Raw genomic sequence first — 18,154 nt, 5'->3', positions numbered from 1 at the left:
TGACCCCATGAAACAGCCCATCATGCTTCACTGCACTCAAAAAGGACTGAGAGCAGGGAAGGGGCAAAGTAAGGAAGGGTTTGAAGGGGGGAGAGAGAGAGAGTCATAATAAAGGAAACTAGGAGAGCACTGGAGTGGAAGCTTCCAAACACATCACTTATCATTTCAGTGTTTACTTTTTGTTTCAGCCCAGATTTTCTTACCTCCTCACAGACTGATATCCTGTTTCTAAAAAAAACTGACTTACAAATGGCTTATTTTATGAACTATGCTTAGCCAGAGACAAGCGAGGTGACATAAATATTGTGACACTGAGATTAAGTATGCGTGAGTCGGATAGACATGAGAGGGAGTGTGGTGCATTCCTTTTCCGTTTGCTGACACTAGAAATAATAGAGGACAGAAGAGGTTAAAAACATTCAACATTCATTTTATTGGTTTGGTTTTTTGAGTACAGTGGTTATTTCTGCCTTTCTGGCATTCACAGACAAAACAAACAAATAACAATAACTGGGAGCACAAAAAATATAGCTTTCTGATAATATCTGTGGCTCAGTCTAGTAGTTACAACAGATACAATAGTAACTCTCCGTACCTGATCAACACAAACGTAAATACAAACACTTAATAAACATGTAAAAACGGTCCAAAACTGGAACTAATACTTTTGAAATTCTGTGTGGTTTATAAAATGAAATAGCTATTTACATTCAATTTGAATAATTATCATTTCAAGAAAAAACATAGTGTATGAGTCTGACATTAACAAAAATAAACACTGATTATTCAAAGTTGTGATAAAATATATAATATTGATTATAATTAGAAGGTTCCATTATGTACGTTCAAGTGCTATTAATAAAGATGCACAGGAGAGCCGCTGGGGTCGCAGCCATGTCGGCTCTCCTGTCAGAGTGGCATAAATCAAGGTGCAGCTCAGAGAGTCCAGGGGCAAAAGTAAAAGGTTACAAAATTCAGTCAAACCTCCACCTCTGAGACACAGTCAAAGTGGTTAGTACAGAAAGGTGATAGGGTAGGTAAGTAACTTGGTCAGATTCCTCCCCATCACTACCTTAGTTACACAAAAAAGAAAGATAACATTGTCTTACAGCACAAATACTGTTTGTTTTCTCTGCTTATGCACAGGCTGTTGTTTAGTCATAGTGATGCAGGGCAGTCTGATTACAGCAGTGGCTCATCAGGCCACTGAAGGTAAAATGGTTAGAAGCCAGTGCTTGTTCATTATCACTGTCAGTTCTGTCACTTGGTACAGAGCCATCTTTTATATCTGAGGTCTGATGGTCTCAGTTCACAGCTGCTGGGTGATGTTTTCCAAGACTAGCAGAGGATCAAAAACAAAGAGGAGGCTGCAGTTTTTTCCCTCTCTCACCCAAGACCAAAAAGTGACCAGTTTTACTAAATTCACTGACCAAATGCCTCCATAACAGAAGAAAACAGTTAAAACTGGAAACTATTAACATTAGCAGCTTCTAAAAAAATCCTCTTGAAAAATATAAATTTTTTATTTTATTTTTTTCATATATAAAAAAATATCTGTAATATTACTATGCAGTTCTTTTCACTGGACGGGTTTGACTCACAGTCAAATGTGCTTCTTGTATTTCACATGTGTGAGTGTGTGAACATGTTAGATTACTGTGTGAATGTATGTTTGCATGTGTATCAGTATGCCCGAAAGAGCAAGCATGTGTTAGATTGTAATCTTTAATCATATCCTTCTCTAAGAATGATTCCCTTAATTAAAGATTGAAGTTTCTCCCTTCTCTCTGCCCCTCACCTGTGCTATCTGACATTCTCCCTGTCTTTCTGCAGTCCATCTTCTCTTATCTTCTGATTCCTAGAGTGATTGCATGCATCTGCTAACAGACAGTTTGCTGGCTGGACAGTGGACTCTCCATGGACGTGCTAGTGGGAGACAGGTCTGGACGGGTGCAGGGCTTAAACATGGAGGAGATGTAGAAGGCCTGCAGGCACAGACACAAAATATGTCAGGAACTATACACAGACCACACACGCTGTCAATCATTCACTGTTTATAAAGACCATGAGAGATCACAGAGAGGAAAATGAGGGAGAGAGAGCCTATTGTTTAAGCTAACTCAGTCAACAGAGAGCAGAGAGAAACACATCCTGTGAAGACAGAGATAACTCAAGACTATTTAGATAACAGTGATTTTTGACTTACCACCCAATATGCAGTGAGGCCTCCTTGGATATAGCCTGTGAGGACATCAGTGGGGTGGTGACGGTAGTCAGAAATGCGTGTCAGGCCGGTGTAGATGGCGATCATCACTAAGAGGAACTGTATTAGAGGGCGCAACAGCCGAGCTCCTCGCCATGACAACCGCGCCTGCAGGTAGAACTGCAGGAAAGAAGAAAAATATTAATACATAGTTAATAACTTTATAATGACTAAAGAAAGTGAATATATGCATGATGTATTGTAATTCAACTTCAATAAACACAGGCGGAGCCCTTTATGTGAAACATTCGACATCCACTCAGCCTGCTACCCAGAGGGGAAAGAAAAGCTTGGCATGAGTCCATTAACACTATCTAAACCCCATTTCCTCCTTTTGTTCATCCTCATCTCCTGCACCAGCGCTGCAGTACAGAATGGATGTTTGTGTTTGTAAAAAAAATGGGGTCACAGGGCGAGTGTGATGCAGCTTTATGAGGTGGCTGGAGGTCTGTCTGGACCCGTCAAGCACTGGGGAGCACGTGGCCTACATTCCTGCGGTGAGACCGACCCTCACCGGGTCCTTCTATCCCTTTCCTATCCCAACTGAGAGCAGGTGTCACAGTTTCTGCCTTAAACACAAGCATCTGGCCATGGCCCGGGTGGCATGTTTCTACAGGTTTGACACAGTCTCTCCAGGTTGTCTACAGTCTGCTCAAAACACTCGCTAGCAGCAAACTTGCATGCAAGGCTGTGTGTTTGTGGTGTGTATGTGGAGAAACAATGGAGTGAGACGTGGAGAGGAGAGAAAACAAATAACAAACACTGCACTGAGGCCCTTGTTTTTCTCAGACAACTTCTTCCCTTCAGTTCTTTACCCTTTTATTCCTTTTATTCAGTCTCACCCTACTCGTCCTTGTCTGTCTCTTTCTGGTCAGACAGGAGCTGCTTTTCATTTGGACTTCTATAGTACACAAGTGCAAATAGGCGAGGCATTGATTTTCTTTTCTCCTCGCTTTGAAAATACACACACTATTTCATTAACTTCATTAGCTGTACACAATAAAATATTTCAGTCACCTAAAATTTATCAATATCATTTAACAGTTAATGACAGGCAAAACATGAGAAATATGTACATTTTTTGTTTAAGAATGTGCTTTTGTCTCCCTCTAACTGTCATTTCTCTCCCACAATGTACCCATGACTACTGGGTAGTGCAATGTGAGAAAGATGAAGAGATGGGGGAGGCTGGGAGGGGGGGGGTATGAGAGGGTGTCTCTTGCTGAAAGAAGCCTGTCGATCTCTCAGCAGGCATATTCAGCCCTCAACCCCCTCCTCTAAATGAGACCCACAACAAGGCCTCCTCTGTCTGCAGAGTCTCTTCATCTATTCACGTTCCCCCTGGAAAACATTCTCCCTCATTCTCCAACCCCCCCCCTCCTCCCTGTTTCTCTGTCTCACCATCTCTTTCAGTTTGAAGCAGGATGCCTTTGGAGAATTGCTGCTCTCAAAGATCTCCTCCCTTATGATCAGGAAGAGTGAATATATTTGACAGCACATGTCTTGGTGTGTGTTTGCGCATGTTTAATTAGCTTATCTAGTTAATGTGTGTTCTTGGCCTCTAGGGATTGGTGTTTTATCTAATAACTGAAACAAAAGTGAGAGCTGTAATATCTCCCCAACATTGTAAACACAGTACCAAATACTGTAGTTACACAACACAAGCTCAGGTAAATGTGAAGGTCACATTCCAGATGTGTTAGTTTGTGTGTTTGTGAGTGTGTGTGTATTTATAAGTAGATGTGACTTACTGCCAGATAGAGCATGGTGTACATTGCGAAGGAAGCATGGCCGGAAAAAAAAGACTTCCTGAAAGAGAACATCAATAAAAGATGCCGAAGGTTACATATTAACTGTATGAGTCGCCACCTTTAGTAAACAAGCTAAATCAATATGGAGTAAAAATACTCATGCACACACACACCACACACCTTGCTTCCTCCACCATCTTCTGACTAGACTGCCTGCAGGTGACCTGGGACACGTAGCTGCCCGGAGTGCAGTTGATGGATTCATAGGTGATGTTACAGACAGACAGGAAGTTGGGTCGCAGGCGTCCCACACTTAGCTTGGCCATATTGGTGAGAGACTGACCCACACAGCAACCAAACAGGAAGCTTCCCAGCTCCTTGTAAAGGCACGACACATAGCAGTTTCGAACAAAGGCCCGCGAGTGTACACCTCGGAAACGCACCCGGTAGCATTCACCCAGTGCAATCTGAGAAGAAAAGAAGACAAGAGAAACTGGTTAACACAAAAACAAACACATGCTCTATTACATCACATTAAAGAGATGACAACTTTGACTCATAATGCAAATAAATGTCAGCTCTTCTTGTTTTACCGTTAGGCCAGTGATGGCTATACCACCAGCAATGAGCAGGCTGTCAGGGATGGCCTCGCTCGGCACGAAGGGATAGGTGATGCTGGAGTCTCCACAGAAGAAGCCTCGCTTGTACGGAGTCACCGCCTTCAACTCACAGGCAAAGAATGGGATGGAGGCTGATGAGATGTGGGAGAAAGGGAGGGGAGTCAGACAAAAAACAAAAGATGGCTTGATGAATGTCTGTGAGCATGTGGTCTGTGCAACCAAGATAACAGAGAGAGACAGACAGACAGAAAGAGCGAGATACAGTGATACTCCTGTCTTGCAGGAGCATGAAGGGAGCAGCTTTAAAGAGTGTCAGTCATCTGGTGACATGATTTCTAGATTCCCGGGAGATAAAGCATTCCACACATAGCTGCTTCCACCAGAGGATCAGAGAGAAGGAGAGCTGACAGACAGAGAGATGGGTATGACAGTGGAGAATTAGGATGAGGAAGGAGGAAAAAGATATTAGAGGGAATGTTGAAACACAAAAAATGTCATTGTGCCAAAAGAGGACAATACACCCACTGTAGGAGGAGCAAGGTATTGTTTAACAATGACACTTTGTTTCAGTGACTTTTAGCTCAATCTATCCAATCTTACATTAACAATTGTCCTACTTATGTGTTTACTGTGTTTCCTGGTTGGTGACCAATTATAAGAACTCCGTATCAGGTGAAAGGGGGTCAAGGTCTGGCACACTTAAGCAAACAGACCTCACAGCCTGATGGTGAAAGTTCACTGGGGCAAAAGTTGCACAACATTTTAATGATGACTAAAAAGGAGATGGTGCATTTCTATCCCCAGAGAAACAGGCCCTGCCTGCTCCATTTCTTTGTCTCTTATCCCATGTCCCCTTGTCACCCCGTGGAATGCAGCAAGAACATGGGGCTAATCATTAACCTCTGTGCCTCTTCCTGTCATCCCAGGCCTGCTGGTTGGTTGGAACGCACCCAGGCCAAAACACTGCTCCTGCCAGGGAATCTCTCAGACTACGTGACTGAGTAGTGCACAGGATACACACTCAAAATCAGGCCAAAAGGAACAACACACTTAAACCCACAAACAATGGCACGCAAACATGCAACAAGCAAATCAACAATTATTGCCTGATTAAGGGTGGGACATGAATGCCTGACCTACTAGAGGTAACTATGTGCTCTTTAAGATTTGTCCACACTGGCTTTGTCTCCGCTTTATTCTCTATGTTTGCTATCACAACCCTACAGTCCACTAATAAAGCACTCATATCGCTCATTCAGCCTCACTGAACTGATAAACAAATGACAAGGGAAATAATCTGTAGGTTTGAGTCTATCAGCACAATAAACACATGAAGAGGCAACTGTGGGGCTATAGCCGAGACATAGCCAGACTCGATTAAGAAAGTTATACTGTAGTCAAAAGCGTGTGTTAGTGGCCTCTGTAGTCAAAGTCATGCTGCCCTAAAAGAAAGACAAAACAGAGATAAAATCCAGCCCACTTCCATATAGTGGGGGGGAGGGGTCTTAGTAAGACAGCGAGGGAGGGAAAGAGAGACGGAAACACGTTGCAGGCAGATACCAGAGGCTGTGACGCCAACAAAGAGAGAGAGGGAGATAGGAAACACCTCTCATCTGACCCTGATCTCACACTCATCTCATTCAGTCACCACGTCTACAGGCATCTCCTCACACACACCTTCAAAAATTCAGCTCAGTCACGTACTGATGTACCTAATGTAATGTTCACATACAGGTCCCATTCAGGTGCTATCTGTTTTTTTTATTTTTATTTTTTTTTACACAAGGGAATTCATGACCATAGATCTAGTCATCATCTATCTTAAAGTTCAGGTGTTGTCAATGCCTTTATAACAGTTGAATGGATTATTATATTACACTATATTATATTATATTACATTACATTATATATCATGTAATGCAATGCTATTAATTCAGTAGTAAAATTTGATATTGTGGACCATAGTTACATTACATATCCTTAGGAGTAATATTACAGAAAGCTTAAAGTAATTCTGATTAGTTTATATTAGCTAAGATGGGAAGAGTCCCTTTTCTTTTGTTAATTTAAAACTGAATACCTGTATGAGGGTTTCTTGTTTCCTTAATGCCACCTGCATAAAATGCACACACATCTCCTAATCTTTTAATCGTAATCCCTTTATCTGTGTTTGCCATACCTTGGTGGAGACCTGCAGAGATACGGTCTGGTTCATCTCTGGTTCAAACTAAGTGGGTGTGTGGTTTTTTTTCCATTTGGTTATAACATGTTTTCACTGAAAAAATCATCCAACACACAACACAGCCAACAGTTGCAGCTTGCTAGCTTGACAGGTGTGAATATATGTGCATGTGCATGTGTTTGTACCATGTGTGTATATCAGCATGGGAGAACATAATTATTGTCTTGCAGATTAGTGTGTGTGATGAGATAAAATAATCAGTACGCACTGTAAATGTAATATTCAATGTAGTACAGTATTACTCTAATAAAGTAATAATGGCAAATTGACAATTGATTAGGGGATAAAAGTTTAAATGTACAGACTGTATAATCACTGCTAGTTCTCATTATACTACAAGGAAGCCGCTTTTTTCACAATGTCTTTTATATCCAAAAGTGAATAAAGCAATTAAGGGCTGACGGCGCTTTGTGAGCCACTTTTACATGGGCCCGGACATGCTGCATTTTCTGCTGAAATGTGTTTTTGATTATAGTGCTCTTTATGTGCTAAAATGTTGCAACATACAGTACAGCACTTGACATTTATTCTGCCATAAATGAACTGCTTTGTAATCATTTAATATCAGTTATGTGACAAATAGAGACCTTGTACTGCATTCTATACCATCCATTAACAGGCTTTCCCTGTGTGCTCATCAGATTCCACAATATGGGCAGTCCTCCCGCAATAATCAATATTGTGCTGCATTGACAGAAAGATAATGGACACATTTTCCATTAAGGACCAAACACTCTGCGGTTACAGTGTGAACATGGGCTTCTTAAGGGATCATTTTCAATACATATGGAGGACTAATGGGAACCATGAAGTGCTGAGCCTGATAGCAGCATATTTTACGACCTCAGGACTGCCAGTATATGGTTTGTGTTGTTTTCCCATTTTTTGCAAGTCCATAGACAGACTTCACACTAATGGCCAGGTACCAAAGATCACTTCACAGTTTGCAAGGCTTATCAATAAAATAAAGCTACCAATTGGACCTCAATCTGAATTAGGTCACAAATTCCAAGTGATTTACAATAAATAAAAAGTACAAGTTCTAGGAACCAAAGTTAGTCAGAATCTTGTACAGTGCCATACAAATTACAAGCTCCTGCGTCACAGTCAACCTCTATGCTTTACAACTACATTAAAACAGTTTTCACAACAAGACACAAAAACACTCCAGAGACCCTAACATCATCTGTCAAGCAGCTGTGAGCAAACCTCTGCACCTGGCCAAGACATGCTCAAAAGAGAGCCAGGCCAGGAAAGCTTGTGAGGGGACCCAAAAGGAGGCGGAGGAGTGGGTCGGCTCACACAGCCAGGCCAAAATGTGCTGCTCGCTGGGCCTGACACTCAAAGCAGGAATGCTTTCAAATAGTCAAAAGGGGTAGAAAGAAAGAAGGGGTGGGGGGAAGAGAGGGAGGGAGGAAGGAGAAGAGGAGGAATGAGAGCAGAGGGGATATGAGCCTCACTCTGAGAAACTCTTCTGGTTCTAATTTACACATCTATGACCACAACCCAGAATGAGCTCACTGTGAGAGGAGAACAACAACAACTAAAACCAAGAAATTAAAAAAAAAAACCTATGGAGAAAGTGATTACAGGCGGAGTGCAAAAAAAACAGGCCAGATGATAGTTACTCAACAACATCCTCTGCAGTCATATTGCTAAACATCTGCTGATCAGTACAGAGTCAAACTAAAAACTAGGCTAAAATGCATGGCCAGAAGGCAAGAACATTGACAAATGGGGGTGAGGGCAGTAATACTGGGGTGAGAGAAAACTGGACAGATGGAGCCAAGAGAGATGGGAAGGGTTTCTCTACAGAGAACAGCAGACGGAGGCGATTAGTGGTGGTTCTGGAATGTGAGGGTCAGAGATCCGGGCTCTGCTGGGACCCGCTCTGTAAACACGACCCCACCTCAACTAGCAGAATACCCCCCAACTCACATACACATAAAAACCACACTGGGTTGCAAACAAACCAAAGCCACAGCCACATAGTCTTAACAGACAACCAAACAAACCAAAAACCAAAAACCTCACCGGCACCTGGAAGAAAAACTAACCAACCAAATAAACCATGCTAGAGCCAAATAATCCTAAATGCATGCATTGAGGCAAACAGCGTGTTCACTAACACAGAACTAACTGATCTCTTGTTGATGCTGCGGCTGCTGACGGACAAACAGCCTGTGCATCCTCATAGATTAGCATGATGCTCTGCCTAAAGCTATATCTAAGTCACAATAATGGCCATCTGCTTCATCACACTCGATAATGTCTGACTGTACAGGCCTTGCTCTACATTTGCCCTATGATAGAACTGGAGGACAAACAATTGGTGACCTGTCAACACAGGTCCATCTGGCCTGAAGTTTAGGAATGGGCTGAGCCTGGGCTGTAGCCAAGCTTGCTACAGCACCCTTCAGGGGTGGTCCACCCTCGCTGGGCCCCTCACCAGCTTGAATGTGCCAGTTTTTCCCAACTAAATTTTAAGCTGCTTGTTTACCTTCAAATCAAACTTGCAAAAAAATAAAATACTAAGCTAGTGAACTGAACTGTGAAGTGTTGGAATTTAACTTTTTTTCCAGCATGATAATCCCTGGTAACAGCAATACAAGAAGCGGTGTGACAACCTGCCTGATAAGCTTATAAACAGCAGTCTGCAGTTGGGCTGGGTGGGCTTGTATGACTTTAACTGCACAAAGCTGTCTCCGTAAGCTAGCCTCGGTCTGCTCTTTCATCTAATCGCTATTCAGTTTGAGTAAGGTACTTTAAGAGCAAAGCCAAGGCTTTTATGTTTCACCTGATATAAAACAGTCTTTGTTTGAAGAGGCAGTCCGGGAAGAGACTGCATGCACCATCACACAGGCTCAAGCATTCAAAAGAACAGAGACACACATACACAGACGGTTGTACTGTAGGGCAGGTCTCATAAAACAGGAGGTGAAGTCATTCGCACCAAGGCTGTGATTATGATTGGCAAGTAGAAACCGCCACAAACCCAATTAAAGAAATGTGCGTGTATGTGAGGTAAGGTGGTTCTTCCTGTTCATCCTTGGTGGCCCGATCCAGGTAGTGGAGAGGTAGCGTAAGGGTGAGTGGTGGCCCTGCTGCACACACACACACATCCATTTCTTTTTCCATAATTGGCTGGATTTTTCTGAAAGCATGTTCTGTTTTGTCTGCCCTGATGGCAGCACAAAGAGAATAATCAGGGAAGAACAAAGAGTGAGTGATGAGCCACAACAGTCCTGGATCTTTGTTAACCATCTGCTATCATCAGCATCTGTTCTGCAACTGGACTCCGTACAACCTCTTTAAGTAGATACCCCGCCCCATTTCTTTCCCATTTCAAGTGATTCAGGTTTACAGGTTTGTTCAATTTTTAAGACATACGGTGCATCTATCTAGTTCATATACAGTGTCAAAAACAGGGAGAGGCCCATAGGTGAAAGAGTAATATAGCTGAAGGTACCTTGCTAGCCAAAAATGCTAATATTTACTGAAGCTTTTAATGCGTTAAGTCAACAAACTCACAAAGAGCAAAACTGCAACTGTTCTTGTGAGCAAGGTAGCTCCAACTACCTTAATGTTGCTTTACCTTCCACCAGTGCACCAGGAGAGCTCTTATGTGCCCCTCCACTGTTACTGTTACCGCTGGCCAGTGGAGACATGCTTCCCACAGCTGCTTCTGTTCTCTCCACACTTCACTGACCTGCTTCCTGGAACCCAGCTCTGGAGTTCAGGGCATGAGCGGTGAGGTCTGAAGTGGGCTGTCTGTCTGCCTGTCTGATTCTGCAGGAACATAAAGCACCCGCCACTCTGGTATCTGACTTAGAAACTTTGAAGGCGCTTTCTGGTGGTTTTTGTGGCGTGAGGTAAGGGTGTGCGTAGTGAGGTGAGGGCTGGCAGTCTGCAATGTGAGAACGACACAGGGTTGTGGTTGAGACTTCAGAGGAGGTTTTTTAGCATGGAGCAGCCTGATTGTGTTGTGTGTTTTGTGTATAGAAAGAGTTGAGGGCTGCAGGGCTGTTTTGTCACTGTGTTTTGGTTCGCAGGGGAACATGCAGTTGGAACAACTTCAGAGTGGAGCTTGAGAGGATGAAGGGAGGGAAGGCTCCAGCAGGTGAGATGTGACACAATGATAAAATGGTCCCGATGATGGGTAACCATACCATGGCGCCAAGGGGGGCTGTCTGAGTCTTTCTGTCTCCTTATGGTGGGGAGAGACAGAAGAGGACGAGTCATTACTTCTAACAGACGCAAAGGCGGGGCTACCGGCTGGATTTGGATTCAGGTAGATACTTTGATGGTAAACCTCCCCAAGCCCATTCTAGCTAATGACTACAGAGGATTAGAGTAGTATACACATCTTAATTCACTCATTACAGCTAATACCTATGGACCACCGTTGGGCACTTACGGAACCGCCATCGAGAAGATTGCAGCTGCCTCATTAAAAGTACATTTAAAGCTATTTGCTGTCTGAACAGTTCCTATCCTTCTCAGTACAACTTCCTCACTAAGACATGAGCAGACAGCTGTGGATAAGATCCCTCAGGCGCCCCTGGGTCTGACCTCTGACCCCTACTGTAGATCCTCAACCCCTTCTTTCTTTCCACGCCTCACTCTACTCTCCCACCCCGAGGCTGTTCCCTCATTCAGGCTCTCACTTGCCCCTCAGCGTTCAGGCAACCGAGACATGTCTAAGGCCTGAGCCGGCTCTGGTGTGCTAATGGGTGAAGGAAGACGTATTGACAGAAAAATATATGTGCCCATGTAGCCTGTGTAAGGAAGAGTGCAGCTAATGGATTCCTGAACCTCCACAGTGCTGTCAAATGGGAGGGAGATGCATTAATACACTAACGAGGGAGAGTATGCTAAATCACTTCTTCCACTAGCTAATGATTTGACTGAGCCACTTTTAATGGCACGCCATCTGTCAGCAGCAGAATGATGCCAGAGTGTTCCATAACTTCAGAGCGTGTTTGATCAGGGCCTAAAACACCAAGAAAAAAAACATGGCCGGCAAATTTGTCAACAAACAGCACGCACATGGCAGCTGTAGTAGGGTGTCTGCGAAAGCAGCCATAGTGACGCATACACAAAAACACCCACACCCACACTTTTACTCTGAAGCATACACACACACACTGGAAACAATTCAATATTCCTGGCCCTATACACATTGACATGCTGTGACCTGTTGGCCTCTTGCTGCCTCACTCACTTAGCAGCTTTCTCTGCCAAAAGAACCATGAATCCTCTATGATAAACCCGCCACCCGCCCAAAGAACACATGCAGACATAAAAAACACACACCTCACTACATTGCTGGAACACCCTCAGTCCCAAAATAGTTTGTCTGAAGAAAAGAGGAGAAAAAGAAAAAGGGGCAAAGGCAGAGATAAGCTGCAGCTTGAAATTCAGATCTCTAAGGTAGATACCAGTCTTCTCGTCCTGGCAAGCTCCTTCACGTCTAGAACAAAAACACACTCTCACATACAACAGTAATCAACTGATTCCAGCTTTCTCTTTCTATATTATGCAAAAACTACGTTTTCCTATTGAAATAAATCACTTTTGGTTTTAAATTGACACAAAAAAAATCTATTGAACCCTGTGTGAATCATTTTTCTGTTTTGTATGAGTTTATCTCAGCCTGACTTCTTCTCAAGTATGAAACTATTTCACAGTTAACCTTAAGGTCAAGCCTAGTGGCAATCACAATGTTCCTTTAAGCTGTAAAAGCTAATAGTGGGCTTTAAAGTGTCACTTCCAATAACTTCCCAATTACTCCGAAGAGAGTCAATAACTGGCTTTATTGGGGTGATGACAGAGCAAGGACCACCTGTGCAGGAGGGAAACAGCAGTGCGTTTTGAGAGGCCTGTCCCTGCACGCTCAGCAGATATGACGAACACCTGAAACCTCCTGACCTCTGGATGGCTGGACACTAGAGCTTAGATGCAGCCACAGGGCGCAGATTCTGTCAGCTCCCTCCTGGTCAAACTCATGCAGGCCCATCAGGAATGCACACAACACTTGCGTTCTGCAGCTTACATGGAATTTACTGACACTGAGCTGAACCAAAACAGTCCATCTCTGTGAAGCATAGGGTTACAAAGGGGCGGAAAGTTGGAAACTTTCATGGGAATTAATGGAAATTATGGGAATTAATGGGAAATTATGGGAATTAATGGGAATTTAGGAGAATCAACTGGAAAAGTTGGGTAATTCATACAATATTTAAATGTATTTTCTTTGTATTCGTACTACGTTGGTCGTTTTAATGTCGATTTTAAATGCTCTTACACACTTGTTTACATTGCTGCTTTAGTCCGGTCACCAATTATGCATTGCACGGTGTTGCTGTGCGTGCAATACAATGTAAAGTTTTGTTTCCGAGCTGGTTTGCTAAATAGGATAATGTAGCTAACAATAACACTGGCCTGCCACTGCCCCTGGTGGCGCCAGAGCCACAGCACTTGTTGAAATTGAAATAGGCGAAAATGGCAAAACATTATTGAAATGTAAGACTTGCAATAACGGAACTACTTGAAATGTTAGTGTTTCTGTAGAAAAACATGTTATTATTTCACATTGAGCTTGTTTAGATGAGCCACAAGCAATAACAACACAGCTGCTGCACTGGTGGCGTCCATGTTCTTTCCGACTCGTAATGCCCAAAGACAAATGGAACGCTCTAAGTGGTACAAGCCAGGCAATTACGTCACGTTCTCGCGTCAGAGCAACTCGGGCGGGGGATTTACGAGACAAATGGATAGCACCATAAGTAGTAGCCCAAACCATTGACCTTTAAGTTAAAATATGATGGTAGCTAGCATGCTGCCTTTGATTTACTATGGTTATGGTTATGGTTATATGCGTACAATACAATTAACCCAAATAGGTTAATAACAATGGGTTTTCAACTACATGTAAGTTCCCTGTTATAGACAGTATTATAACAAGCAATATTAAAAATATCCAGTTTATTCCCATTAATTCCCGTTTATTCCCGTTAATTCCCATATATTCCCGTTAATTCCCCATGGAAAGTTTCCAACTTGGTAAATTCCGGGAATTTTGCAATCCTGGTGAAGCATCCCCCATGTGCATGTCAGAACAGCCTCATTAAAAAACACTGCCTTATGGCAGGAGTACAACAATGTTAGACAAGCCCGGTGTTGAGTAAGAGTCTGATCAGGTAACCTGAGTCAAAGCCTCAATTAACATCCTCAATATCCCAGCATTCCACAGAAAGATTCAAGTTAATCCAAATGCCACACTATACAAACTTTATGGTATTACTTTAAATGTGAAGTAAATACTAAAAACACATGGAGAAACTTTGAAAACCCTCAGACTATTGTGGAATCCCTCTTCAGCTGATAACATAATGAGGATGGGATGCTTCAGGCTGAAATTCCACAGTTACAGTAGTGAATGAGCCCCTTCACAGACAACAATGCCGGCGGGTCAACCGTCTGAGGGAATCTGATGATGGCATTTTTAAGGGAAAATTAGGTTAGTCAGAGATAAGCGAGTTTGGCTGAAAGAAGGGCCTGATTCATTTTCACTAAGTGATGGCATTCACTGCCGATTGCACACAGATGAGTCAAGGGCAGGCCTCTGCTGATAACTGACATGGTGGTTGCCAGGGCAGAGACAGGCAGGATGCAGTCACACAGCCGGGAATATGTAAGTAATCTAACAGTTAATAAACGCTACCAGTCAGCATGGGTCAAATGTTACATTGTACTGTATCGTTCAATATTATACTCTCATTTCAGTGCACATAGTGTATTGAACAATTTGTGTTGTTTAACAGGTGTGTTTTTGTCACCACATCTGGTTGTGCTTGATAAGACTGTACTGTTTTGTGCTGCAGAAAAACTACACCTACTGGGTCAGGAAAATTAGTTTTTATCTACCTTTACAATGTTGAAAATAAAAAAATGGCTACGTATCAACCTATCAAATCGCACCAGGACTTTTGCAGTAGTTACATCCACATCAAAAAGGTGAACTCTTTTTACTTTACCATATAATATTTCAGTCACAAGACTAACTGACTCTCAAAATCCTCTCAGCTGTGTCCAGCTTGAGGCTCCGTGACTCAGTCTCAGTGTTGTAATCTAGTAAGAAGGGGGATAAGAGGAGGTTAGGGCACGCAATTGTGTGGGAAAGCAAGTGGTGTGCTCAGTGTGTGTCTTAGGAGGAGAACTGAGAGAGAGCATTTCCACCGTTGTGCTGACCGATGCTGGGTTGCAAGCCACTTCCTACACACAAAACAAAGCTGCTAAGAAGTGTGAAGAGTGAACAGCTAATAGCATACCTGCAGGGGTTAAAAATGGCACAGCAATGAAAACTGTTGTGTTGTCTTCCAGGCTACCTCTGTAGGCTTCAACTGCCAATGAGGCTGAGACCTGTCAGTCTGCCTAGACGGGTTCAGCCTCTCTTGTGTTTGCTGCAGGTCAGCATAATCACTCATTCACACATCAGCACTGACGCTCCATTCCCTTAGACATAGTCATGTGAGATGACGACATGAAACTATATGAAACTATATTTTGTCACACTCTTCACTAAATATCATAGTCACAGCAGAGCAGGTGCCACAGTAAACCTGAGCTATCATTTCAGATAATTCTCCAAATATTTAAGTACTTTTACTCAAGTAATGACATTTCACTAGTGTTCCCATTTTGTCAGACATATACTAACATTTGAGAGAGACATATTGTTCCTTATCCTCCCCTACATTTATCTGACAGCTTCAGTCACTATATTCTTTTGCAGATTGACGTACGCACACATGAAAACATAGAATTTTCTCAGAAAATATGGTGCATTTCTATAGATTGAAACATATGGACCAGTTCTAGAAAGCACCACATGGACAAACAATAGCACGTCACTAAATTCATGGGCTAATAATTCCTGTTTTTGATGGATTTGGTCTTGCTACATTAATGTAACTACAGGATTGAGATTAACAAATCTCATTATTACGGTAATGTCTTAACTATGAGAGAATGTGTAATTGTGATCACATTAAGTCTCAGCTATCCTGCCTAACATAATGATCTTTGCTGCTCTATATTGAATCAAAACACAATTTTACCAAATCTTATCACACTATATAATATGTGTCCATATGATGGATAAATGCTGATTATGGTTAATGTGACAATATGTATCATCTATATATTGTTCATTTATCAAGTGAAATTACAAGACATTTGTAAACTTTCCTTTGGGTTTTGTGACTTCTGGTTGCACAAAATATGCAAAAAGTCATCATATTGTGATAGTTAATAGTCTTTAGTGTCAACATTGTACACTAGGGAATAAAATGTAAAAAGAAAAAGATTGATGGTTTACTTCTTACTACTTTCTTTATGGTTCTGTGATGTGTCTTATTCTCCTTGGAATTACTGCTGGTTAATGTTATTGAATTATTAGCCTGTGCAACCTTCCAGCTGAGCACTGTTAATTACCTGCGGCTGACATTCAGCCGTCCCGCAGTGAGAGTGGCTAAAGCGCTCAGTGAACAGAGGTAATTTTCACCACGAGGACACAAGCACGGGGGTTATGTTTTTTATCCCAATTCCCACGTTCTTCTGCCGGGAACTTTAGGGGTTACCATGGGAACAGATGAATTCCCGGGACAACTCCGCTCCTGCCAGCTGAGCTCCCACCTCCCTCCCTCCCTCGCTCCCTCGCTCCAGCCCCCCACGTGCACCGAGGGGAACGAGCTGTTTTTCTGCCCGTTTGAACAGTTTCCATTTGACTTCTGGAAAAATGCTTTGCAGCTTCGTTAACTTTAACAAATCCCAATCCAATGTTGTTGTTTTTCCCAGCCTCATTTCACCTCCTCATAACCTCTTTAAAAAAGTGTATCTGAGAAGCTGATGTTTACATATGCGTGCAAGCAAAACACTACTTGACAGACGTGTGTGTGTGTGTGTGTGTGTGTGTGTGTGTGGGTCCTTTAAAAAATATTACAAGTTTATTATAGTAAATTCAAAGTTAGGTTTAATGTTTAAGTGGTGCATTTAAATTGAAATTATGATTAAAACGGATGAATTTAAGATAAGTAAACAGACCCATTCTTACCGACACAAAGACATATTAAATCCAAACCGACGAGCATCTTCCTCTTGGTGCAAAACGAGCTCTCCTCCTCAGCCGGGGAGACGAAATGTTTCCCAGCGCCGTTCTCCTTCCCTTCCCCGGTTCCTCCGCTGTCAGCTAACCGCAGCTGGAGCTCCGCGTCCCGGGGCAGCGTGGTGTTGCAGTGGGTGCCGGTGGAATTGAACATGTTTTTTAGCTAAATTCGTTAATGACAACTTGTTTATATAGCCTATATATATATAAAAAAATTAAAGTAGCTGCAATGAGTGCGTTTTGTCGCAGCTAGCTCGTGAATGATGGAAATTCCCAAACTTTTTCAGTCCGTCCGTCGTGGGCGCAACAAATCCATGTCAACGAAAGTTTGACAGCAGGGGACCCCGGTCAGCCAACACAACCGATGAGTTGACGTAAACGTTACACACGTTTCTCAATTTAAAAAGCAAAATGGCAGAGAGAAAAATAGAAAAGGTCGGAGCTAATTGGGAAAAAAGGGAGGGAACACAGCCGTCCGGACAAACTTCAACTCAACTTTAAACCAACTTCGGAGTGGGAGCTTGTTGTACTCTGCTCCCAAAAAAAACGTCCCGAACAGAACACCATTCACATGTGTCAAACATAAATGAAAAACAGACCTCTTTGCTTCAAAATTTCAAAATAAAATGCCCTCTCGGTGAGTGTTAGTCTCGCAGTTGGTCGAGCAACAGCGAAACGTTAATTTTGGTATGAAAACTCGTAATTTCCGGTGATATTCGGTTTGACTTGACCTCCGCGGTAATAAAAAAAGAAAAAAAAAACACCCAACAAAATCAATGTGTAACGACGAGGCTGGAGCTCACAACATGTTCGATCCACCTGACCTGACAGCTGTGTAGTGACTGCTCGCTTTCACTGCGCACTCTCTTGTCCCATTAAAAAATGTCCCACCCATGCAAGGACACGTCCCACATACAGCTCCTGCAGCCCCCTCTCTCCACAATAATAACGCAGGTTTAAAGGGGATTTTTGTTTTCGTTTGCAGCATTAGAACAGAAACAACATTTACTATTTTACTTATAATAATGCAACAATTAATGCCTCCTCTGTGGGGATTTCAGCTGCCCAGAAAAAGTCATCAATTATCCTTTATTAAGACAGTATAATCAT

The 18,154-nt window shown here is 42.6% G+C and overlaps 1 protein-coding gene across 1 annotated transcript; it reads right to left on the bottom strand.

Moving 5' to 3' along the window:
* Nucleotides 1–414: 414 nt before the first annotated feature.
* On the bottom strand, nt 415–17,898 carry ppap2d (phosphatidic acid phosphatase type 2D). Its single transcript, XM_051388266.1, has 6 exons — nt 16,994–17,898; nt 4,608–4,765; nt 4,195–4,481; nt 4,015–4,072; nt 2,207–2,383; nt 415–1,985 (listed from the first exon to the last, which is right to left on the bottom strand). The coding sequence occupies exons 1-6, from the start codon at nt 17,196–17,198 to the stop codon at nt 1,881–1,883; spliced, it is 990 nt and encodes a 329-aa protein (XP_051244226.1). The 5' UTR covers nt 17,199–17,898; the 3' UTR covers nt 415–1,880.
* Nucleotides 17,899–18,154: the final 256 nt, after the last annotated feature.

The sequence above is a fragment of the Dicentrarchus labrax genome, unplaced genomic scaffold (assembly GCF_905237075.1).
Source record: "Dicentrarchus labrax unplaced genomic scaffold, dlabrax2021, whole genome shotgun sequence".
Lineage (NCBI taxonomy): Eukaryota > Metazoa > Chordata > Actinopteri > Moronidae > Dicentrarchus > Dicentrarchus labrax.
This window is presented reverse-complemented; position numbering and strand designations above follow the sequence as displayed.